Here is a 25514-nt window from a genome sequence, read left to right as displayed (position 1 = left end):
TCCCGCGCACCGCCCCTCCCACCTCTCGCCCCGCCCCTCAGCGCGCGCGGCCGCGGCGCCAGCCGCCAAGATGGCGTCGGCCCTGGAGCAGTTCGTCAACAGCGTCCGGCAGCTCTCGGCCCAAGGTGACCGTGAGGGAAAGGAGACAAAGGGAGAACGGCGTCCAAGGGCCGGGCGGTGGTTGGGGAGACAGCGGGGTTTGAAGGGGAGGCGGCCGGGGCGAGGGCGGAAGGCCAGCCGTGCGGCTGGGGAGGGCGGGCCGGGGCCTGCCCCCTCATAGCGCTCTCCCTCAGGCGCGGGTTCTGCGAGTCCTGGGGCGCCGGTTTGGGGCTCGTAGTGGGCTTTCTCGGTTGGGGTTTGGCTACCGCTGGGCTGACGGGGTCATGGGGTGGCTGTGCCCTTCACGGTGCTCCTCGCTTCATCCCGCAGGGCAGAGGCCAGGGAGTGGGTTTCTCGGGTCAGTGGAGTGAAGCCGGCCAAAATCTGAGCCTTGGAAATGAGAGGGGAGGAGCGGGCATCACAGGGACCTGAACTGGCGTTACAGAGCTCTGCCTGTCCCCTGACTGACGAGCCTGCAAGTTGTGGCATGGGTGTTTTAAAATACGTTTCAGAAATGCTGGTTCTTGGGGACAGAGTAGACCAGAGGCAGAAGAGTCCTGCCTTACCGTGGAAGTGTGTGATGGGAGACCTGAGCTGTCAGAACCGAGTGTTTTAATAACGAAATTTAGGATTTCTCACTTTCATTGCCAAGCTCTTAATTTTCCCGTGTGTGGCCACAGGATTTCCCAGTTCTTGGACTTTCTACCGTGATGCTCCTTAAAATGTGTCATGAGTGTTTCTCTGCATGGGATGTTCACTCCCTGGAACTGATAAGAAGTTGATGTTTTTCTCTGTGGCTCCAGGCTTTATCTCTGGCAGTTAATTTTGGGTGAAGTTGCAGCTTGCTATGGTTCAACTTAGTAAATCCAGAGTATTTTTACTGGAGGTAGCAGATACAGGAGACAAATTACACCTGCAAGGTGTGGGTTCCAACCAGATGAAAGGTGACTCTTTGTATGCATGTCAAGCTGGAGAACCTTTTTATTACATGGTTTTGTGATTGCAGAAGGTTGAAGGGGAGACTGGGTGACTTCGTGGAAATTCTCCCTTTAGGGAAGAGCCAGCCAGACATTTTCTGTGGGAAAAGAAATCCAGACACCAGACAGACTGCTGGAGGTTGGGAGAGCACGTGGTGGTGGTGCTGGTCTCTGAGGATCAGAATCTGGCTGCGTGGGAGGTTACACAAATGGACATTTAGTTGGTCCTCAGGGGGGCTTTTCTACTTCGAGTTTAGGCTGTTCAGTGGGGTTTGTGGGGTTGTTTGGGGGGGATTTTGCACTATTTTGGGGGGGGATTGCTAAGTGGTAGCTGGACAGTGGATGGATTTCTTGACAAAAGGGATTGCAGTGCTTGAATCAAACCACAGATGATTTTACAAGTCTGTTTGCTTTCCACCTAGAGCTTTAATTCTGTGTGGAGAGAACAGTTTTGGGGACAGGTTTCTGGAGTTCCCCATTTGGAGCTTGTGATGCTGCTGTTACTTCCAAGCTAAAGTTTCATTTCAAGGCTTCTTTTTTTCAAAGGCAAAGGTCAGAGAGTTGGAGTAGTGGTGATCAGAGCCACAGGTTTTCATTTTCTGAAGATTTTTGTGAGGCTGAGAGAACCTCTGTTGGGTTTCCCTCTAACCTGCAAGGATTGAACATCAAACCAATACTCTGTGTCAGAAGGACATAGTTTTAATTAAAGTAATTGCAGAGGGAAGACTTTGAAAGCAGTTTGTGCTAATCAGTCTGCTTTCTTTAAGGCTTTTTGGCCTTACTGTGTGTTTGTAATTCAAGATAGGTGCTTTTCATGCTGTGTTCATGGCTCATGACAAGGAGAATAACGTGGGAGTTCTGGTTGCACCAAGTAAATTTAAAAGCAGATTTTAAAAATCCTTTTAAAAATCCTTAAAATGTCATCTTAAAAAAATACATACAAGGAGACCTGAAAAGTGGACAAGACACTTGAAATGCAGCAGAGAGGTAAATTCTCTGGATGATACAACTTTTTTCCTCAGATTATGAAGTGTGGGAATGCAGGAGTGTTCTCTACTGAGGGATTGCCAACCCTGTTTTGTATTTCAGGGCAAATGACCCAGCTTTGTGAGCTGATCAATAAAAGTGGAGAACTCCTAGCAAAAAATCTTTCCCATCTGGATACAGTGCTCGGAGCCCTGGATGTGCAGGAACACTCCTTAGGTGTTCTTGCTGTCTTGTAAGTGTTGCTTTCTTTTAATTAAATGTTAGTTAATACTTCAGGCAGCGTGCTGAATTGTCAACCAGATGTTTTTCTTTTGGACATAAATGTTTTCAATCTGCATTTCTTAGGTTGATGAGTAATTTTCTTCATATCCTTATTGTGGTTGTTGGGTATAATACAGATAATACAGAACTGCCTAGGTAGGGGCAGGAGATTTGGCCCTGAGGCTCAGACTTGTTTCTAGCTTGTACCTAACCCCAAGTTAAGAGTCCACAGGTTCTGCTGTTACTTTAAAGTTCTCCTTTGGAGGAGATACTAGAGTTCTACTATTTGTTCTCCTACTCTTTTGGGAAAAAACCCCACCAAACTAATATATAAGGGACTTCATACTATGATTCTCTAGCATCTCATGAGAAAGCAGTGTGGAATTTGCAAAAAGCAGGGCATCAGTACTGTGTTAGCAGGAGAATCCTATCATGGGGTACATGAAAGCAGTCATTCTAACAGGTGAAGGAAGGAAGTTAACTTTATAGGAAATTACATGTAAAATGTATTATTTGAGAGGATGTTACCAGTGGAGTATACAGGAAAATTCTCCTGACTGAAACGTGGCCTGGCAAACTCTTACACTGGCAGAGAAAGACTCTGAGGAGAGAAGGAGGTGCTGGCAGCACTTGGGCAGAACCAAGCCTAGAGGGTAAGGACAGCTCCTGATCTGGGTGGGATGTCTCCTGTCATGAGATGCAAGTCTGAGAATTTAATTAATGGTTGAATTAATGGCTGACAAAACTCGAGCACATTCCAGCAAAAGGTGGCTGCAGGAGGGGTGACAGTGTCCAGAGAAGGTGTGTAGCTGAGTGTTATCCTTGTTAGCCAGTGTTTCTGTTATGCTTGTAACTGTTGTATCAGATGAAATGATCTTTAGTCATAGATGGTTCTAAATGGAGCTTTGCACTTGAGTGAGAGTGTGGAGGGAAGGAATATTTCCAAATGTTGTGCAGCTCCTGAGGAAACTGCACACCATCTGTCATAAACACATCAGGTTTGTTTGCAAGCATCCACACAAATCTGCAGAGACTTCCCAATAAAGATGGAGCTTTTTTATTAAACCCCAAATGTTAAGTGCTAAACCTTTTGTTTGTTTGGCTTTTTTTGTTTTAGGTTTGTGAAGTTTTCCATGCCCAGCATCCCTGACTTCGAAACGTTATTCTCACAGGTGCAGCTCTTTATCAGCACTTGTAATGGGGAACACATTAGATATGCAACAGACACTTGTAAGTTCAGCTTATGATCAGAATTTATGGTCTGGGGTTTTTTTAATAATTTGATATTGAGTTTTCATTGTGCTGTTTTTTACTTCCTTTAGTTGCTGGCCTGTGCCACCAGTTAACAAATGCCCTTGTGGAGAGAAAACAGGTAAGCAAGTGCCATCTAGCACAAATGAGCTCCCTGCATATTCATGCTCTTAAAAGGGGGACATATCCAGGCTCTTACTCACTTTGTAAATATTTGCCACTAACTTCAAGTTAGGTATTTTTGTGCAGCTTCTTACTTTTTAAATTTACTGACAGGTAATGTACCTAAACCAAGATCTTAAGATTTCTTTAAGGCAAATGTAAGGAAGATAAATTCACTGGGAGGAGAGTCACCTGGAAATGTGCTCTCTCACACAGCCTAGAAAATCTGTAGTACCAGGAGTGTTCTTCAGGCAATGTGTGTGTGAGGAGGAGAGAGCTGCAGAAAGTTACTAGCTCTGATGAGTCAGTGATACTAATTTCAGTGTTATTCTCACCAGTCTTATATAACGTTCTTCATGAACTGCTTTAAAATGTAAAATATTTGACCAATCTTTTTGTTCCTAAGACACTGACTTTTTCAGGCCATTTTAGTGAAATCCAGCCTGAAATAGAAATAGAGCTCAAGTCTGGTCTAAGTAGAGGAAGGTGAGAACTTTGTTTGGTGGGAGTTTAAATGGCCTCATGGAGCCAAGAAGGTTTTCATGTTGATACAGATTCCTGAGCAGGCTGGCTTTGTGCAGCAGCATTGATAACTTTATTTAGATTATCAGGAGGAAATGTATAGCCAAGGGTAATTTGGTTTTCTGAGGGACTGCAACATCCTGCAAAAAGGGAACCTCAAGTTAACCATTACTTAATGGAACCTGTCAATTAGTGTTATTTTTCATTTGTAAGTGTCAACATAAGATCCAATGTGCTGCCATCTATGAGAAATTATCTGAAAGAGATGTAATTTCTGACAGCCCCTGCGAGGAATTAGCATTCTCAGACAAGCCATAGACAAGATGCAGATGAACACAAACCAGCTGACCTCAATACACGCAGATCTCTGCCAGGTAAGAGGAGCAGAAGGACTTTTATATGAGAGAAAAAAGCTTATAAAACACCTATAACCCTTTGAGGAAATGCAGATTCACCTTGCAGTGTGGACATGGTTTTAGCTGTTTTTTAAAGTAATAACATAGACTGAAGTGAAAGCCTCTCCTGATGATTGTAAAGGCTTGGTGCATGTCCCCAGATCTTTGGTTTTGTTGATGACTTCTCAAAGTCCTTTGACATCCCTTCTCTCTGGGCTGAAAGTCACACACAGCTTCTCTTAGGCAGTCTGAGTGTAATGTCCAGACACTGTTTGCTCAAGTTTGACAAAAGGCAAGTTTGTCTCAGTGTCTTTGGCCTGATCTTGCACTTCTGTCTCGTTCTTGGCTCCTGGGAGTTCGGGCTGGACAGGAATGTTAGTGCAATGTTATTTAGTTCTGCCAGCACAGTAGTGTGGAAGGTCTGGAGTTCCCAGCAGCTTTGTCAGAACCTCATTTCTGTAGGGTTCAGATAACTTACAACACTTTGCAATCAGTGATAAAGGTTTTCCAAACATCATTATACAACAAACAATCCTTGTTACAGCACTGCTGGCATCCACTGGTTGTTTGTTTGTTTGTTTGTTTCCTCTGGGGGAGGGAGGTGTGTGAATAGTGCTGGATGTACTTAGTTTCAACTTCATGATGGAAATGCAAATGCAAGTGGCTAATTTATGACAATTTGGTTTATTTTCTTGATTTTCTTGCAGCTCTGTTTGTTAGCAAAATGCTTTAAACCTGCCCTCCCCTATCTAGACGTGGACATGATGGATATTTGTAAAGAGAATGGGGCATATGATGCAAAGCACTTTTTATGTTACTACTACTATGGTGGGATGATATACACTGGGCTAAAGAACTTTGAAAGAGCACTCTACTTTTATGAACAGGTAACTTGAAATAAAACAGTAACTCTGAAGTGTGGTCAGTTGAAAGGCCACAATAATGTGTGACAGTGCTTGGAGAACATCTATCTCAGCTTGGAATTGCCACCAAGGGTAGCACTAAATGCTGTGCAACTAACCAAGTACAGACAGCCTCCAATTATTTTCATCCTTAACTGTGTAATTCTCCTGATATCACTCTCCTAACAGACCTTCAGGGCTGCTCATCATTCCTGGAGGTTTTGCTTTAGCACATGTTCAGCATGGTGATACTTAAAACCTGATTTGTGTTCTGGATTTGCTCTTCTATGAAAGGTGCAGCCTGAACGCTGCTCCTTAGTGTATGAAGTGAAATAGGAAGCCAGCAATCTTTAGAGGTGTTTTCCTTTAAGAATATCTGTAACTGTTGGATCATGAAGCTGTGCAATGCAAAGGTTGATGTTAAATTTATCTGGCTATAAATATTTTTCAGATGCCTGCTGATTACTGCTGGCCTAGAAACAGTCTGCAGGCTGGTACTCACACACTGGGTGTCCTTCAAGAAAAAAACTCAGTGGTTTTGCAAAGACCTTTGCTGATTTGATGAGAGAGGTTACACTCCCTCGAGTTCATGACAATATTTACTGCTTTTACTTTCTCTGTGGAAGAAGATTGCAAAATTGGGAGAACTTTATAGGAGGAGAAATGGTGTCAAAAGTGCAGAAAAACTGCTGCAGCTTTTTTGTTTTCTTTAACCAAACCTGACCTCTTGAGTAACAAGTGGTATCACAGTAAACAAACATTCCTCTGCCCTGTTCTGCAGACCCATTTCAGCATACTTAAATCCTGGATCTGATGATGTAGTAGCTTTATAAAATCTCTTTAAGGATCTGTATAAATCCAGGTTCTACAGAGCTGTATAATCATTCCTGGTAACAAGTGGGTAGAGGTGCTTTCTAGCACAACTTTTGATATATACCAAGGAAAGAAGTTTTGATCTTAACAGGGTTATTTTAAGGAAGATGTCACTGTTACAGGATGTGTTTTGAGTAGCTTGCATAGAGTTTATTTTTTAGGACCTTTTTTCATAATTCATTTTGACACAAGTTAGGTAAGCTTTAGATGCTCACAGGTGAGTTTCAGGTGTCATTGTATCATTTCTGCATGCAGATGTAGACTGAGAATTTTGTTAATGCAGTAGCTACCAGGAGCTACAAGTAAGTATACTAAATTTCTGTTCCATTTCTTTCTTGCTCAGGCAATAACTACTCCAGCCATGGCAGTCAGTCACATTATGTTGGAATCCTATAAAAAATATATTCTAGTTTCTTTGATACTACTTGGCAAAGTCCAGCAGCTACCAAAATACACTTCCCAGATAGTTGGTAGATTCATTAAGGTAAGTCTTGTGTACACAGCTAAACAACAGAAGAACAAAGCAGAATTTGTAAGTTGTTTTGTTGTACTCTCACTCAGTGGTACTGTTTAACACTGCAGATCCTGGGGAATAATGCACAATGTGTCAGAGTGCAAATCTCTTGCTGCCTTTCTGGTGTACAATAGCTGAAGATTGTGTGGCAACTTCTGCATCTCTGACAAACAAACTGGATTTTTAAGACTGGAGACAAAGATTTTTAAAATTAAATTTGAAAAAACCCTTCAGGGCTAATTAGTGCTGACCAGTATTTTCTGTTCATTGATCCTGCACATCTCTTGACAGAATTTTATTTTAGAAATCAAGCAAAACTCACATCTCCCCATGGCTTCCCACATGCAGTGTCCTTCTTTATCAGGGAGGGAGATTAGTAGACAGCATCTGTCATTTGTATTAAACTGTGACCCTTTGTAAAAACATTCAACCTGTAACTTCATTTAGTTGAAATACAAAATGCTAAATTGTTTTGGAACAAACTCTGGCTTGGTAAAGAATAAAAGTTTCTGGAAAAGCTGCAAGTTTGGAGTCCACAGGCATTGTGATTAGGAAGTGTGGGCTGGGAGATAAAACTGCTGGCTAGAGTTCTGCTCCTAGGTAAATAACACACTTTTAAAAGTTCTAACTTCACACAGAGTTTGTTGATTTGTGATGAAGATCTTTAAGAATCAAAAAAAAAATCTTACAGTTTCCCATAGCAACAGGCAAACTCAGACATGGCCATTTTAAACCAGTTTGGCTGAACTGGTCACCATTGCTGTGTGGGCATCACGGAATTTTTTATGAGAAATGCTTGAGCTACTCAAATCTGCAGCTTTTAATATTGACATGGTGAATAGGATTAGTGAGGCTGGTTGAACACTGTGTTCTTTAAAAAGGGTTCTCATTTTTCTGCTTGCAGCCCCTTAGCAATGCCTACCATGAATTAGCACAAGTTTATTCAACCAATAAACCTTCAGAGCTTCGAAATCTGGTGAACAAACACAGTGAAACATTCACAAGGGATAACAACATGGGGCTGGTGAAGCAGTGCTTGTCATCTCTCTACAAAAAGAATATTCAGAGGCTAACCAAGGTAAGAGTGTCAGGGGCTTGTTTTGCTGAGAAACTGGGATGAGTTTTTTCTCCAAAGAGTGTCTCTGAAGTGGATGCAGTTCAGTGCAAAACCATGTCACAGAGAAATGCCTGAAGCTGAGATTTGTCTCCCTGAAACAAGTGAGACTCAAATGCTCTGTACAGAAAACCAACTCAGTTGGCTACTTCTGCATTGTTTAAAAGGTGGATCAATACCTCTGTCTGTCAGAGGGGTTTGCCTGGGAGGTTTTCCTTCATGGTCAAAGTTGTTAGCAGGGCTGCCCAATGATCTTCATTTTTCATTCAGAAAACAAGAGACCTGAACTTTACAGGCTTCTTCATCAGAGAAGAGTGAGTAGGGCAGGTTTTGCAAGTGTCTGAAGAAAGAGGAAAACCAGAAGCAGTGGACTGACTTGCTCCTTCAGCTGAGAGTTTCAGTGTAATCCTTAAAGATCATCAGTGGGAAGCTCTTTTTTGGCAAGCTCGAATTATATCTGTTGCAGCAGAACCAACCTTAGAAAGAATGCAGGACATCCATCTCCTGAAGGAAACTCAAGGAATTTGAGGTCATCTTATTAGTGTACAAAGGTGGGGGGAAAAGTTGGACACAGGTCTGTTTTGGGGGTAAAAAAGGCATTTGCAGAAGGGGAGCAGATGTGCAGTGTAACAAATCAGTGTCTGTGGAGGAAGAACTGACTCCACTGTCATGCTGCTGTTATAAGTAAGAAGCAAGTGTTCTGCTTGTGTCTTCCTGTTGGACTCCAAAATTAAGAGTGCATAGGTCATGTAGGGCTGATGGGGAAAGTTCCTGGCATCTGGTCTTAATTGTTGAATACTTTCTAAATTTCAGACATTTTTAACATTGTCATTACAAGACATGGCGAGTCGAGTGCAGTTATCTGGGCCCCAAGAAGCAGAAAAATATGTCCTTCACATGGTAAGATTTGCTAAACTGTCCTAATTTAAAACCTGACACAGTGTAACTGACCCAGCTGAGCCTCTCTGGAGTTCTGGGGTTGGCACTGCGTGTTCTGAATGGCTGAAGAATTGTTTGGAGGTACTGTCACTCTGGTTTGGTGTTTAGGCTGTCCTCAGAAAAAGAAATCTTAAAGGATATTCTCTGCCTGCAATAAGGCATCCTGGAACAGCTTGCCCAGAGAGGTTATGGTTGCCTCAGCCCTGGAAGTGTTGAAGACCAGATTGGATGGGGTTGGAACTAGGTGATCTTTAAGGTGCCTTCCAGCCCAAACCATCCTGTGATTCTGTGGTCATTTGTCTTTGGGAAGCTGTTAGGAAATAAAAGGCAAACAAAGATGATTCCACGAGGAGTCTGTGTTGTAGTTACCTGAAATTCTCTTCTCAGTGATTCTTTACATTAAATCTTCTTTCATTGCAGATAGAAGATGGTGAGATCTTTGCAAGTATTAATCAGAAAGATGGTATGGTCTGTTTCCATGATAATCCTGAAAAATACAACAATCCAGCTATGCTTCATAACATTGATCAGGAGGTACATTTTTTAAAGATATTAACTGCATTTGGAATTCCTACCTCAGTCTGTAATCAGAGAGGTGCTGGGAGAAGCCAGTACAGAGAATGCAAATGTAGAGATTTAGGACTATGAATCATTATTGAATTGTTTCACAGTCCTGGTATTTAAAGGTTTTAGTATCTTCTGTACAGCTTGAGATCTTTCACTGGAATGACTGCTTGAGGATGATGATGATGATGATGATGGTGATGATGATGATGATGATGATGATGATGATGGGGAGGTTCCTTGAATGAGCAGCTCTGGGTTTTGGGCTTGAGGTTCACTTCCACTGTCTGTCAGTAACCTGCCTGTAGCTGGAGGTGTTTGTTCCACATGGGACTGTCTGTTGGTGACATGAGAGGGTTCTTAGGAAGACATGGATGCAGATAAGGAAATAAAAGAATGGTCTGACACTTCTGCTTGGGAGATGAGGGAAGAGAACATTTGTGATGGGAGAAGTTACAGGTTCTATGTAGCACAGCTGTGAAATACACTGAAGATCAGGTTCAAGCTGGACAAAGTAATCAATTTCATCTCTGTTTTTAAGATGCTGAAATGTATAGAGCTTGATGAACGACTGAAAGCCATGGATCAGGAGATCACTGTGAACCCTCAGTTTGTGCAGAAGGTGGGTGGTTCAGTGTCTTGTAGGAGATCCAGTGGGGTGAGGATGTGTTGCACTGCCTGTCAGTATTCACACTTAACAACTGCATGGTGGTGCAGTACATGCACAGACATGCTCTAAACCCAAAAGGAAGTGCATGTGATTCCATATGCACTTGATTTTCCTACTTGCTAGCTTCAAAGAACTGTCTCAAAGGTAAACCTGCTTTTGAAAAGAACTAACTCTCTCCCTTACAGAGTATGGGCTCTCAAGAAGATGACTCAGGGACCAAACCATCCAGTTATTCCTGAAATTTATGTTGTTCACCACTCCGCTTTCAAGTAAAAGCTTACGAAAGAGTCACGCCTGGAACAGGGCATTGAGGAGTTCCACGAAGAGAGCAGAGAGAACTGAGCTTTGCTTTTCACCTGGACATTAAGAAAATAAAAGAACACCCTCTCAGTACTGTATAATATCAGAAATATTCTCTGCAAAGAAAAAGGAAATCTCAAAAGAAACTTAAGTCTGTTGTGGATTTATTTATCTTCAGATTAACATCGTTAAGGCATTAAATAATCTACCTTTTGTTCTGAAGGGTTTGAATGTTGCTGTGTTTCTGTAGCAGTCCTTTTTTCTTTTCTGCAAAAACAAAAGTGTTATTCAGGGAAGAGTACAAACGAGAGTTGGTTCACTCAAAGGATAATTACTGGTTCATTATTGTGTGTTTAAAGTTGGCTCACAGTGCAGATTTATCATATGTGTGGTGCAAGGAGAGGGGTGGAGTGTCAGTAAATTCTGATTTGCATATGCCCATTAACTAATGAAATGAGAACTCTGCCCTTCCCAGAAGGATGAGCAGCTCTGCTGAAAAGCAGAAATCACTGTAGGGAATCCATATGTGACAGCTATTTATTATTTTAAGTTTCTGGTACAAAATATTGCCTAGTAACATTTGCTATTAGATCAAAAGTTGAGTAGACCTAAATAAAAGGTTATTTGGAAGATCATAGTATTCTGGAGAGTCCTAGATAGGAGGTTGTTTACACTGAAAGAAATGTTAATATTTGTCCTTCTATAACTGGCATGAAGTGTTCAACAGGCTAATACTCTTCTGTGGTGGAAATCAGTTTAAGTGAAGGCCATGCTATAGAATTTGGTTTCTGAAGCAAATAATTCAACATGAAACATAAGTAGAATTCTGTACAGCTATCAAAATGCAGGACTTTATTTGGAGACAATGTGCTGGAATGCTGCCTGGGTTTTAATTCACTATTTTAAACATAAAAACTGTGTTGTTGGATTTATTTTTTTTTTTTCAGTGCTTCACTCCTTGAATCCAATGGGCTCTTTAATTTTTTTCCTGTAACTCTCATGTACCTGAAGATTCTCACTGTTCAAACACCTTTGAAACACTTCATGTCAATGCAAATCTGTTGCTATCAGGCATAAATAATCCTGTTCTGGAGTCAGAATGCAAGAAGCTCAGCATTCAGTGCTTCCTACTTAAACACCTGACCAGGAGCTGCTTGCTGCTGCCAACCTGGCAGCTTTTCTTCAGGAGCCTAGGTGGGAGTTGTGTTTCTGGCTCTTTCTGTGTCCAGTTTGTACGTGTTGAGGTCAGCTGAAAATTCTCCATTTGTGCTTCCAGTGCTGGTTACAGAGCTGCTGGTGTTTTCACTTCAGATTGGTGTCTTGATTCTCCTGTGACAGCACTGTGCTTTCTAGGAGGAGGGAAGTGTCTCCAGGTTGTTCTCCAGGTGGTGAGTGACATCTTTAGATGTATAAATCAGTTGTGTTGGACACAGGTCCATAGTGTTGGTATTTCACCACTGAGTGTTTGTGCTTCCTCTCAGAGACTTCCAGATCTGCAGGCAACTTTTACACCCGATCTCACAGCAAAATCCTGAGGGTTTTGTTGTTGTTTCCTTTATTTTTTCCATAACTTGCCTTAGCACTCTTGTCATTAAAGACGTTTTTTTCCCCTAGCTAATCCTGCAGTGATTTCAATGCTGAATGTGTTTTCCTCTGGTTCTGTGGAAGTGTTTCAGCAGTAGCTCAGCAGTGCTGTGGGCTCAGGCACAAAGCTGGGCTGTCCAAGTGTTCACAGCCATTTGTGACTGAAATGAGTAACCCCAAACTGCCACCTCTGCAGAAATGTGGCTGGCTTGCCTTTCCTTGCTGAGAGGGGAGTGTGTGCAGGATGCTTTCATGAAGCTGGAGAAGAACCAGAGGTTCTGTTTCACAGTGGCTGAGCTTTCACACCACGGGGGATTGTGGACTTGACTGCTGGGAGCTGCAGGATGGTTTTGTATCCCTAGGGTTGGAAACACACAGGTGCAGCAGGCAAACAGCTACGTTTTCTCTCCTCTTTGGCCTAAAGTAGATAAAACAAATCCATGCTACACATCAAAAGGATGGTGGAAATAGCTGTGTTCTAAGTGATGTAAATACACTGCTTCTCATAATCTGATTTTGAAGAGGGCAGATGCTTTAGAAGAGCTGCTAAGGTTCCTGTTCTGATGTGGATGGCTGTGCTGTTGAACTCCAGTTTGCTGTTGAATATTTAAAGTCGTGTCCCACCCGTAGCATCATACAGAGATCAGGTGTTCACTGAGAGGGCCTCAGGGAAGGACTTCCATGTAATAATTTGATGAATACCTAGAGTCTGGCATCTGCATGTCTTGAGATACTGTTGGAGCCAGATTTTTAATGAAGTAGCTCCTTCAAGTCTTGGAAATAATTGCATGGGCTGTGCTCAGCTGAGCAGCTCTGAGCTTTCTGGTTTCTATGGATCTCCTGCATGGGAGGGAGGACTTCTGAGCAAAATACCAGAATGCTGCCTGCTCTGCTCCTCCAGACTCGGGTTCTGTGAGGTCCTGTGGTGACTTCTCCTCTCACGCATGGCCACAAGATGTGTTCACCTGCTGCTTGGAAATCTCACTCCTATTTCCATGCCTCTCAATTAGCAAAGACCCAAACCGCAGTTCTGGAGGCAGCAGTAGAGGTGCAGCTGCACTGCTTAGCCACAGGAGGGGCCTCGAGTTCAGTTATTAACAAGTATTAAAAACATTTCCAAGGAGGAAGGGTTGGAAGCTGCTTGTGTCCACCCTCCCCTCCTGGGTCTGTGCCCCTTTCCCTCACCAGTGGCACTGCCATTGTGTCACCTGCTTCTGTGTGACTCCAGCTGCCTCCTCTACAGCCTGCACTGTGACTCCTGGTGTGTGTTGTCACCAGCGACCTGTGGTGTAACCTTGGGAATGCTTTCTGCATGGCCAGACCCGCTGAGGAGGTTGGTCCTGAGAAGTTGTTTCAATGTACTGTTGGAAAATAAAGATGAGAAACGAGTTGTTCTTAGTTTGTCTTAAATGAGATGGTAAGGCTGTTGTGTTTGGCTTTTTCTTAGTTGTTTTTTAATTTAACAATAATAATTATTATTATTTATTATTATTGGAGGGGGGGGAAGGGAAATCTGGCTGGCTGGTGGTTGGCTGCTGCATGTGGCAGTGCTGGAGTTGGTTCCAAACTCTGCTGGTGCCTCCTTGGAGCTCTTCTGAACCACCTCGAGTAGAAATCGTTCTTTTGTCACACAAACTCTTGTCTTCCTTGGAAAGTGCTGCTGAGAGTCGATGTCTGAGTAAGTTCCAGGATTAAATGAGATCCAGGGCTTTGGATCAAACGCGTGTGTTCACACCTGGTCTTTGTGTTACAGTAATTGTGTCTCACCCTCTGAGTATCGTGTTGTGCAGAGGTGTCATTAAACCTGCTCAGGTATTACAGTGGTATCCATTCTGCACAAACTCTACTCCCATGATCTGTGCTGGTACCCTGGGGAGAACTTTACTACTTTTGGGGTATTTTTAACTCTAGAAGGGTCAACTCCCGTGTAAAGGGGTGCAGGGGAGAGAGGAACCCAGTGCTTTGTTGCTCTGAAGCCGGAAAGGCCTGGAAACCACACGGAGTGAGGTTACCAAGCACGAGGTCCCCGCTGGGTCCCCGCTGCCCCACCCGCGCACGGCGCCTGCGCAAGGCTCTCCTCCTGATCACGTGACTCGCAGTGCGGCCAGCACCACCTCCGGGATGGGGGGGAACGGAGCGGAGCCCGTCCCGCCTGCAGCGCCTGCGGGTCGCAGGTGGCGGCGCGTCCGCTGTCGGCTCTCCGATAGACCCCAGTTGTTCGCTCTCGGAGGTGGCACAAGGATAGAGAGGGAACGAAAGAAGGAGGTGTCTTCCGGACCTTCTCATCTTCCCCCTCTCGTGCTGAGGTAATGGCTCTGCCCAGCCCCTGTGGACAGGGCGGCCGTGGGCCGACTCATTGCCTCACCCGGGGAGGGGGAGGCTGCGGATCCGCTGGAGAGCGGCGGGAAGGACCGGCTCGGTACCGCGGTACGAACGGCCGCCTGCTCCCTCTCTGTAGCTTTCGTCTCCTTCTTCTCGCCGCGGCGGCGGGGTTGGGCAGCCGGGAAGGTGTCTGTCCCCACCCCGCCAGCACTTCCCCCCCAGGTGCCGGTAGGGATGGTGCTGGCCCGTGGGTCAGTCTGTGTCAGGCGCCCGCTGACACGGGACGGGCCGGGGCGGGGGTGCCCGGAGCCGCGGTGAGCGGGGTTGGGACGGGCAGCGGGGGGACCGAGACCAGGGAACACGGGATGGGCCGTTCTCGGAACGGGGATTCCGGGATCCGGAGGGGTGGGCAGGCCCGGGTCCGGCAGGGCCTGAGGAGTTCGGGTCCGGGGGCGCTGAGCAGGGCCGGTCCGGAACCGTCCCGGTCTGACGCCTCCGGGGAAGCTGCGCCAGGCCCGGCAGGGCCCCGGGTGTCCGGGGGTCAGGTCTGGCAGCCCCCAGCCTTGGTGAGACCGGAGGTGCCCGGTCCAGTCCCGTTGCAGCTCGGGGGGCCTGAGGTGTCCCGGTTCAGTCACGGGGTGGATCCGCTCCGGTCCCGTCAGGGCACGAAGGGTCGGTCCTTGTCCGTCACCCCACAGCAAGGTTCTGCGGGTCCCTCAGGCTGAGCTTCTCCTGGCGGGATCCAGAGCAGGACTCGCACCCGTCAGGCCCCCAGAACGCTTTAATTCCCGTCGTGCTGATCCCCGGTGCTTCCTCCCTTGCCTGCAGGAGCCCTGACGGATGTCCTGAGCTCTCACTATGAACGCTATTGTTGCCCTCTGCCATTTCTGTGAGCTCCACGGTCCTCGCACCCTCTTTTGCACTGAGGTTCTGCATTCGCCGCTTCCCCAAGGCGCCAGCAGCGGGGACATCTCCGGGCAGAATGAGCAGGCAGAAGAGGAGGAAGGTGGCATCCAGATGAGCAGCCGGATCCGCTCGCACAGCCCAGCAGAAGGTGCCAGTGCTGACTCCAGCAGCCCAGGGCCAAAGAAGTCAGACATGTGTGAGGCAAGTGTGGAGATCTCCCCTCATTTATTTCATTTACATCAGCTCTGGTCACTTAGTAATTTTAAGAGCAGTATTGATTAGGAATCCAGGAAAATATGCTAAAGGTTGCAAACCAGTGGAGGAAATGTGTGTTCTTGTGCTTGTCTGCTTCAGTACTTGTTCTGAGATACTTGTTATTCTCTTCTCTTTATGCTAGGACCACATTTTTGAGGCCAGTTGGTTTCCCTGATGCTCTTAATTGATTTTTACCAGTTGCAGAGCCAGCAGCAGGTTCAAAATCAAATCAAGTGGTGGAAAGTGAACATAAGAGCAGAGGAAATACATCAGACAGAGTTTTATGGGAGGAGCTGACCCCGGCTCTTACTTCTTGTTTTCTGAATATTTCTGTTCTTGTCTATAAGTCTATAATAAGGTTTTTGAAGGGAATATGAGATGACCTGTGGAAACTTTAGGTAACTGCATGCTCATTTATGGCTGGATTTGCTTTTCTGTCTTCAGGGTTGCCGCTCTCTTGCAGGAGGACACCCTGGGTATGTCAGCCACGACAAGGAGACATCCATCAAGTATGTCAGTCACCAACACCCCAACCACCCCCAGCTCTTCAGCATCGTGCGCCAGGCCTGTGTCCGCAGCCTGAGCTGTGAGGTAACTGCCTGGGAGCAGGGTGAGAAAAACAGCTCGTGGCCTCATTTATGCATCATTTCAAATCCCAAGGCAGTGCCTTGCTGATCCTGGCTGCTGGAAAAAAGGCAGGGAGTGAAGGTGGAAAGGCAGATACACGAGTCTGTTCAGTCCAGGTTTGGTGGGAACTTTTAAGGTTGTGTTTTGGTGACCTTCAGGGTTCCTTCCTCTCACCTTGTGGCACCAGAAATTTCCCTTTCTTGTTTCTGCTCTTAAGTGTTTACTGTTTTTCTTTGTAAGATCAGTGTTTTTGCAAAAACAGTTTATCATTTAAATCTGTTGTTTAGTGCCAAGAAACATTTGATCTTTTCAGACCATTAATATTCAGCATCTCATGGAAGCAAAGGGAGAACCTTACACATTAATGAGTACTTGAGTGCCAGGATCAGCAAAATCCTTTGGGCATTCTCAACAGTATTGTAGCTGAATTGAGCCACAGTCTTCAAATACTTTAAAATAAAGGTTTTGTAGTGTTTGTAGAATACCTCTTGAGGTCTGTTTGACCCTGGGTTTTGGTAGCTTTAAGTAGTCTTGTTTTATTCACCAGGTGTGCATTGAAGAGCTGGGAGCTTTGTTCAGTTTATTACTGTTCTGTGTGATGTGCTTAGCTCCTTTGGTGTGTGTGTCCCACCCCTTCAGGTCTGCCCAGGACGTGAGGGCCCTATATTTTTTGGAGATGAACAGCATGGATTTGTGTTCAGCCACACTTTCTTCATCAAAGACAGCCTGGCTCGAGGCTTCCAGCGCTGGTACAGCATCATCACTATCATGATGGACCGGATTTACCTCATCAACTCCTGGCCTTTCTTGTTGGGAAAAATCAGAGGCATCATTGATGAGCTTCAGGGCAAAGCTCTTAAGGTAGGTCAGTGCACAGAGTGAGTCTGTTTGACTGTGAGAGTCACTGTGAGAGTTGGTGTACAGCTGAGCCAAGAAGCTGATCCAGACCCTTGCAGGGGGGTGGTCACTGAGGTTAGGACAGTGCTCGTCTGAGTGTGTAGGAGAGGAGGATCAGGCTGCCTCTCTCACTTGAAGACCTAACTGCTAAACAGGAGCTCTGTTGGAAAGTTAAGAAACTGAAGCTGTGGAGGACAGTGGTATTGGGAAGCAAGTGTTCCTTAATGGTCATTTGATTCAATCTCATGCTGTCCCTTTCCTCTCTTTTCCTGTAAGTTCTGCTGCGTTTTGGCTGATTGCGTGATGCGCTCTTCTTCTGGTTTTGTTGGTTTTTTTTTTTCTCCTTGTCTCAGCTTTATGTAAGTGTTTTACCCTTTTCAGGGGTACCTTTTTTTCCTTACACTGCTCTTCTCCTGTGGTGCAGGTGTTTGAAGCAGAGCAGTATGGGTGCCCTCAGCGTGCCCAGCGGATGAACACGGCCTTCACCCCCTTCCTGCACCAGCGGAACGGCAACGCCGCGCGCTCCCTGACCTCCCTCACCAATGATGAAAACCTCTGGGCATGTTTGCACACTTCCTTTGCTTGGTAATGCCACTTGTGTCTCGTCTCCAGCTTCTACAGCTCCTTCATGAAGAGAAAACATTCTCATGTTCTGAACGGGTGGGAACGTGGTTTGAGTTTTTGGATATTGAGTTGGGCTTTGCTGAGTAGGCTCTGAGCATCAGCACAGAAAGACAGCTGATGGCTTTAGGACAGAAAGGCTTCTTGCTGCTCTAAAATAAACTATTCAAGTGTCTGCTAATGGAAACCATCCCTACCTAGATGGAAAGGCTCTGCAGTATGAAAGTAGGTATGGAAGAAAGCAAGAAAAGATGTTCCTGTCTCCAGCTTGTACCTCAGATTCACACTTCAGTAGGGTGGTTGTTCACCTGGAAGTGCTGGTGTGTTGTGACAGGCAGCGTGGGAAGTGCAACCATTTGGCACCATGGTCTGGCTGTGGGAGTCCAGTTCCAGTCCAGTGCCTGACTGGGTCATCAGACTTCCCTGGAAAGGTGCCACTGAGAGGGTTGCAACACTGGCACGTGACTTGGATGGGGGCACAAGTGTGTTGCAGAAAGCAGTTGCAAAACAATAATCCTTTTGGTGACTGAGTGGCAGCAGCTGTAAGATGTGTTGATAGTTATCACGTGGAGGAAAGTGTGGAGATGTGCTGAAAGGAAACACAGATTGATTAGTAGTTGGATTTTTTTTTTGTTCAGCTCATTGCACCAAATTTCTAACTTGATTCTTGTCCCTAGCAAGCAGACTTTATGAGTGCTGCTTCTGTTTCTTCCCATGTCTCCAGGCTTTTGAAAGCTTGTGGCAGCCGACTTACAGAGAAGCTTCTGGAGGGAGCACCAACAGAAGACACTCTTGTTCAGATGGAAAAACTTGCAGGTGAGATAGAAGCTTCCAGAGTTGGAAGAGCCTCTGAACAGTGTTTGGGTGGTGAAGCACCAAGTCAGCACTTGGACTTCACCTCGGTGGCAGTCTCTGCAGTAGCTGCCCATGTGCTCTCCCATGTGAAGGTGACTGGGACAAGAATGTGAAATGAAGGCCCTTGGCCTTGCAGGCTCTCTGCACACACATGTGGTGTTTGTTTGTTTGTAGGAGTGTTGCATCATCATGATTACTGTTCTCTCTGTCTGGGTTTGCACTCACAGTATATGGGCTTCTTGCTCCTTTTGCTACAGAATTTCTAAAATAATTATTTTATATTCAATTCATTTTTTTCATCCATTTAGATGAATGTACAAAACCTGCCCCAAAGCTTTGGCCACGACCTTTAAACCATGAACTGAGACCATGTAGCTGGTCAAAAGATGTGACTTTGTGTCCTGGAGAAGACAAAAACTCCTTCATGACTCTTCAGTGGTTATTGTGTATTTGAATTAAGAAACATGATTCACACCTCCAGTGTGTCTGTGACTCTGACACTTGCATATTCTGTATTTTGAACTCTTATCTCCCCACTTAGCACCAAAGTCAGTTGGCTGCAGTGTGTAGGGACTTAGGAAGTTCCCAGTCTAGAGAGCAGCAGTTTTTGTGACCATAACCTTTTTTTTTTTTGCTAGACCTGAAAGAAGAGTCAGAAGGCTGGGATGGTTCTGAGGAGGAAGTGAAGCCTTCTTCCCAGCCAGATGTTGTGGAAGGGCAGGAGCTGTCTAAATGCTCTCCTGAAACATCTTTGATGCCAGACTGCAACAGCTGGAATGTAGCTCACAGAAGGTTGTCAGTCTTTCGCTCTCTCAGGCACATGAGACAGGTAAGGGAGGAGCACAGCTCCTCTGTTGCTGAATTCACAAGCTATTAAGTTCTTTTCTCCTGATAATGTTGGGGTTTTGTTTTGTTTTGTTTTTTAAAAAAGACATGATTATTTCCTGCAGTCTGCATTTCTTTCCTGGTTGTGTTCTCTGCACCCAGTAACGAGGAGTTAACTGCAGCTCTGAGGACACTCCCTCTGAGATCACAGAGCCTCTGGTGGTGATCATCTGTCATGTGGGGTGGGATCATGCAATTTCTCTCAAATCCTGCACTTTTTCTTCTTCCCAAGAGCACCGAGAGTAATTTAATACAGAGGTCGTGAAGCATCTTCAAAGCTGAATATTATTTCCTTAAAACAAAAGTGTTTCAGAAGGGGAAAAAAATAATTTATAAGCAAAGCAAAGGGTTCTGTACAGATCCAGCTTTTATCCAGTGTCTCCAGTGACCTGGTTGAGGGGGAAGGTTCCCTGTGTGGGTCCATCTTAACAAAACCACTGATTTGGCCAGTGAGTGGGCTGGTGGATGCTGTCTGGCACTGAAGAATTTGGAGCAACCTAGAAATGAAACTATTGTTCTTTTAGTGTGCTTGATACCAAATGAGATCATCGATTAGGCATGGAAATTTGCTGCTGTTCTTGAAACCATAAATGGGGGCAAATACAGATTTGGGTGGCAGGGCAATGCCTTTCACACCTGTCAAAGAAATACTGGAGCTTGGTGCTGTGGTTTGGAGTTACTGCTCTGTGCACAAGACCTGCTCAGTTTTCATGCTCATTTCTGCTGTGGTGTTGTAGCCATTTTCCTGTGTGGCAGGCATGGTTTTGACATGGCAAAGTGGACCTCTCACTGGTTTTCATACCCAATGCAATGTCTGGTTTTTTTGTTTGTTTTTTTCTCAGGTTCTGGGGGCATCAGCATTCCGCATGCTGGCCTGGCATGTTCTGATGGGGAACCAGGTTATTTGGAAAGCTAGAGACATGGATCTTGTCCAGTCAGCTTTTGATGTGCTACGGGTAGAAATCTTTTCCTTTGTATTTTTTACATCTTTTCCATGTATTGTTTTACATCTATTCCCTGTAGTAGCCCAGGCTGCCTCTGACATGTAATCTTGTGGAGAATGCATGTTAAAAGACATGCTTTTGTGGCAGGGAGACAGACACACACACACAAAAAAACCCCACACAACAAAACCCCACAAAAAACAACAAACCAAACCAGCTTTTGGATGTCTTAATTGTCCTCAGTAACCACATAGTTTTCCAAGCTGAATAAGATACTTTTGCTCCCCTAAATCAGAAGCATCTGCCTGAGCCGTGCTCCAAGTCTCGTGCTCCCTGGAACTCAGGGAGAAGATTGTGCTTCACTGGTTTAGCTCTGGTGTGTTTCTTGACATGTTTCCTTCCTTCTTTAGACCATGCTGCCTGTTGGTTGTGTGAGGATCATCCCCTACAGTGAGCAGTATGAAGAGGCCTACCGGTGTAACTTCCTGGGGCTTAGCCCACACGTCCAGATCCCATCCCACATATTATCATCTGGTAAGAACCTGTTACAGAATCCTCTCCTTTCCCTCCTCTGTTAAAGGACAGAAGATTTTCTAATTATCATCATTATTAAGTATTGGCAGGTAGTCTAACAGTGCTACATGAACTCAAACCTATACCACTTTGGGGTTTTTTTCCACATACCCTTCCCCATCAGTAGTTGCAAGGTGTGACACCTGCTTGAGCTGACACTCCTGCTTTCTACTGAGGAACTGTTAAAGCTCAGCCAGATTTTGTAAGCTGCCAGATCTCTTCTTTCTTGGAGCAGGGTGTGTAGCTGCATTTTAGAACCTGGGCTAGTACAATTAATGTTGGGTTTTGGCCTCCTTTTGCTCTAGAGTTTGCAGTGCTTGTGGAAGTTCGTGCTGCTGCCCGCTCCAGTCTCTACCCAACTCTGTTTGATGATGAGCAGTCCCTCAACAAGTATGAGTTTGTTGTCACCAGTGGTAGCCCTGTTGCAGCAGACAGAGGTGGGTGATTTGAAAGCAGAAAGAACCTGTGTCACTGAGGCTGAAGGAGCATCTTGTCTTTAACTCATTTTCATGCTGTTTCTGTACTGGCCCTTAAGGAAGTCTGAGTAGAAAGCAAGGTCAGTCTACAACTGGGGTGCTGCTTTCTGAGGTGAAGCTACCTACAGTCTGTTTAAATAGAAAGGGTTTGCTTTACCTCATCAGTCTTTTGCTTTTTAACTTTCAGAAATGAGAAAAGAATTCTGGTACATGGGTGTAGTAGCAATTGCAGGGAAATTCTTTTGGAACCCACAGTGAACATTTTCTATCCTGCAATACCTGTGTGTTTGTTTTGAGTAAGTCTAGCTTAAAAGGACCAAGACATTGCTCATCCTCCATGTTCCTCCTGATAAACAAACAGGAATGATACAGAAATGCCCAGATGCTTTATTGTATATTTTATTTTATTCTGCCTGCTTTGCTCTAGGGCTTGAACACTTGCACCTAGGTGTGGTTTTAGCCAGGTCTGTCAGTGTCATGTTTAGGGAAACCCTTATTTTAAGTGAATTGGCCTCACTGACTGTCTCAAAACACTTGGCTGATGGTTACTGCTTCCTGCTCTGCCCTCTGAAGATAGAAGTGCAAAGCAAACCAGAGACTTACTCACACTGTAGTGTTCTTGTTTTAGGTCCCATATGAGTAATTGCAGTAATCTACGTTTCATCCAACCAGTGGCAAAAATAGTCCTGGAAAGGTGTCTTTTCCACCACAGCATCAAACTTATTAGGCCATGGACTACAGGGAATATATCCCAAAAAGTGATCCAGGAAAGGAATGCCTTGGGCAGGTTGTCAGTTTGTTTTCATACTATATCCTGGAACTGCCCTTAGCAAGAGGTACATTAAATCAAGAGACTGTGCAATTTATTGCAAAATATGTTGCAAAATAAACTTTGCAGTATATTTTTCATATAAATATTTTTATATTGTACAAAACATGAAGGTTTTCCATAACTTTGTATTTTTAATGAGCTTTTGATATGCGACTAGAAACAACAGAATCTAAACAACTTTGGTTTAGAAGTGGGTCTGAAGAAAGCAAAGCCCCCTGAGCCTGTGGGCCTGTCCTGGAATCCTTCACAAAATGCCATGTTGCTTCTTGCATCAGATATTTTCCTAGTGGGCTGATCTTTAGCTCCTCTTCCATGAGAGGGACATCAAGGCAGGCCACTGGGGGGGATATTTTTCCATCTTGTAGAATAGGTAGGTTTCTTTCAGGTAAGATTCTTGTCTGTGAACTAATGAAGCCAAATTCTACGTTGAAATTGGCTGTGCTGTTACTGATAGTGATCTTTTTCTCATCCTGTAGTTGGCCCCACAATCTTGAACAAAATTGAAGCAGCCCTGACCAACCAGAACCTTTCTGTAGATGTTGTGGATCAGTGCCTTGTCTGCCTGAAGGAGGAGTGGATGAAGTAAGTCTGACTGCCTTGCTTTCACAGGAACAAACAGCTCTGGCATGAATCCTGGCACAGTTACAGCATACTACAGGACAGACTGCAGCACACAGCTGCTGTGGTACTGTCAGCATTTGGCTTTGCTGTTGAGAGCTAAGAATGTCAGAGTCTGCTGCACTGGTCCTAACTCTCTTTTTTACTTTCAGCAGTTCTTAACCTTTTTGCTTGAGTTCAGGCAGCTGTAGGTTACCTACATGACAATACTTGTGTGCATTATAGACATGATGAGGATTAAGTATGCAAATACCTCTGTGGCTGTCAGGGTGTGCTGTGTCCCAGTGCAGGTAACATGCCAAGTGGATGTCATGGTTGTGCCTTCAGGCACTGCATTTCAAAGGTGCAAGTAGTTCTGAAGAAAGACAAATCAGTCATGTGAAATCATTCATGGGATGTTGGGGTTTTGTGAATTTACCTGCAGGCCAGGTGGGCATTAGATGTGTCTTGCAGGGAGTTGCCCAGCTGTCACAATTAATTGTTTCACATTTTTTGCTAGAATGAAAAAAACCAGGTTAGAGTTATGGATATGACTACTAAAAATGAGTAATGCCCCTAATTACCCCTTCCCCTTTTCTTTTCTTCTTATTCCCTCCACCTTCTTCATTCAAAGCATGAGAACAGTTTCCACAGGATGATTTTGCAAGGTTTCATTAACATTTAGTTGCAGTAGGTGTCAAGAGAAGCTACAGGCACTGCTCATTCCCTGTTTGATGTGTGCAAGTCCGTTGTAGTAGTGATGGGAGTTTCTTGTTTCTGCAGCAAAGTGAAGGTCCTCTTTAAATTCACTAAAGTGGACAGCAGACCCAAGGAGGACACCCAGAAACTGCTGAGCATTCTGGGGGCTGCAGAGGAGGACAATGTCAAGCTGCTCAAGTTCTGGATGACTGGGCTGAGCAAGACTTACAAATCCCACCTGATGTCAACAGTTCGCAGCCCAACCTCCTCGGAGTCCCGGAACTAAAAGGTGCCCAAACCTCACTTTCTGCCTTCAGATAACCACAGGGAACCCCGAGTTACCACTGCTGAGCCTGCAGCATGTGCTTTAGGAGGATAGTGAAACATCATCACTGTTCTTCTGGTCCTCAGACTAACTTGAAGAGTGACTTGAGTCTTTTCTAATTGCTGTGAGACTGGACTAATAAGTGCTAATCAATAGTGCTGCTGTCTGTCCTGAAACTCAGCTCTAAATCTAGACCTCCACACTCAAGACTAAAATACAGCAATGCTCAAAGAATCCGTGTGAAATAATTGAAGTCCCATCCTGTCCTCATTAAGCATGATGGTGTGGCAGGACACCTCAGTTTTAGATTTCATTGGCAAGACTCAAATACCTGGTGGCAACATCTGGAACTCCTAGGAGCTGATACGGTTACCAAATCCCACACGAAGTCATCCAGGTGCTTGAGAGAATAAGCACCAAAACCAAGTGACATGTCAGGGTATGGATCACCTGTAAATTATTTCAAACCACTTTACACTCGGATTTAAGAGACTGTTTTCTGCTGTAGCATATGACAGGATATCCTATCAGAGTCCTGTCACTCCACTTTATTTATTTATATCCTAACTTGAGACAGTTTTAGCATTAGCTTTGGAAATCTTGTCTTGGGAGGGAGAATTGTAAATGTAAGAAGTCTCAAAGTGCATCCTGCTTGCCTCTCAAGAGAGAAGGTAAAATGCTCACCTTGTTTTGCCTGTGGCTGCAAAACTTGAAGGTGATGAAGACAACCTCACCAGGATAAGTGTTCCTTGGTCTTCAGAAATAATTTTCTAGCTTCCTAATTAAGTTAAGCAGAAAAGATCCAACCTGTAGGTGCTCCCTTCTTATCTAACTCTCTAGTAGCCATTTTTGCTTAATAGTTAATGGAAACATTGGTGCATTTTTTTAATTACCTGAACAGACATTCCTTACCTGTATTGTAAGGAATTCCTGTTTGTTGTGAAGTCTTTTTTCTGGATCATTGTTGGGAAGACTTGATGCTACCGTGGACGTTTTTAACAAGCTTGAGGCAGGTTTTACCCAGGTGACCTTCTACACTCATTCAAACAAGACTCAAGCTCAGAAGGGGATGTTCCAGCTTGTCACGAGTTCTGTTCTTCTGTATAAAGTATGCAGGTTGGTTTTTGTCTTGGAACATCTGTAAAATGGTGACAGGCATTAAATCTCAAGAGCTATTTTTGTAAAATGGACAAAGCCTGATTTTGTGTTGGTTTTATTTAAAAACATGCCCATTGTGCTGGGGTGGGGGAAACAGCAGTTGATCCACGAGGTAATTCCTGCAGCTTAGCCTTGCTCATAGTTTACACCATTTAACAGGTCTTTTCTTCAACTTTGTGTGCATTAGTTTATTGTACACATGGAGCAAGAGCTGTTTAGATATATTAATTGGAACTGCTTCACTGGATATAAACAGCCACAGGAGATTCAAAGAGCAAACATGCCTGGAGAAAGGCAGCACTCTGTCACTTCAAAAACCAGAGAATTTCTTTAATTTCAGGGCTTGCAAACAGGCTTGGCTTTCCCAATTCTCAAACAGGAGACTGAAGAGGTGCTTGAGCTCTATCCACAGGAAAGGGAGCATTCAA

The 25514-nt window shown here is 44.7% G+C and overlaps 2 protein-coding genes across 6 annotated transcripts; both read left to right on the top strand.

Annotated features, from left to right (window-relative positions):
- COPS3 (COP9 signalosome subunit 3) lies at positions 1-11445 on the top strand. Of its 3 annotated transcripts, none has more exons than XM_030459790.1 (12): positions 1-125; positions 2166-2295; positions 3442-3554; positions 3647-3696; positions 4473-4633; positions 5362-5541; positions 6773-6913; positions 7848-8021; positions 8871-8957; positions 9417-9530; positions 10102-10182; positions 10416-11445. In XM_030459790.1, exons 5-12 carry the CDS (start codon positions 4583-4585, stop codon positions 10467-10469), a joined length of 882 nt encoding a protein of 293 aa, XP_030315650.1. In that variant the 5' UTR covers positions 1-125; positions 2166-2295; positions 3442-3554; positions 3647-3696; positions 4473-4582; the 3' UTR covers positions 10470-11445. The 3 variants fall into 3 exon arrangements, with proteins under 3 accessions (XP_030315650.1, XP_030315648.1, XP_030315649.1); XM_030459788.1 differs by having other exon boundaries at positions 4-125; positions 4541-4633; XM_030459789.1 differs by lacking the exon at positions 6773-6913 and having other exon boundaries at positions 5-125; positions 4541-4633.
- A 2822-nt stretch (positions 11446-14267) lies between these two features.
- FLCN (folliculin) lies at positions 14268-25108 on the top strand. 3 transcript variants are annotated; one of them, XM_030459786.1, is made up of 12 exons: positions 14268-14420; positions 15265-15543; positions 16042-16188; positions 16864-17085; positions 17546-17706; positions 18467-18558; positions 19236-19426; positions 20325-20438; positions 20837-20960; positions 21305-21436; positions 22784-22889; positions 23688-24094. In XM_030459786.1, exons 2-12 carry the CDS (start codon positions 15295-15297, stop codon positions 23887-23889), a joined length of 1740 nt encoding a protein of 579 aa, XP_030315646.1. In that variant the 5' UTR covers positions 14268-14420; positions 15265-15294; the 3' UTR covers positions 23890-24094. The 3 variants fall into 3 exon arrangements, with proteins under 3 accessions (XP_030315646.1, XP_030315647.1, XP_030315645.1); XM_030459787.1 differs by lacking the exon at positions 14268-14420 and adding an exon at positions 14457-14541; XM_030459785.1 differs by lacking the exon at positions 14268-14420 and adding an exon at positions 14660-14750 and having other exon boundaries at positions 23688-25108.
- The last annotated feature ends 406 nt before the right edge of the window (positions 25109-25514 follow it).

Source organism: Calypte anna, chromosome 14, assembly GCF_003957555.1.
Source record: "Calypte anna isolate BGI_N300 chromosome 14, bCalAnn1_v1.p, whole genome shotgun sequence".
In the NCBI taxonomy this organism is placed as follows: Eukaryota; Metazoa; Chordata; class Aves; order Apodiformes; family Trochilidae; genus Calypte; species Calypte anna.
This window is presented reverse-complemented; position numbering and strand designations above follow the sequence as displayed.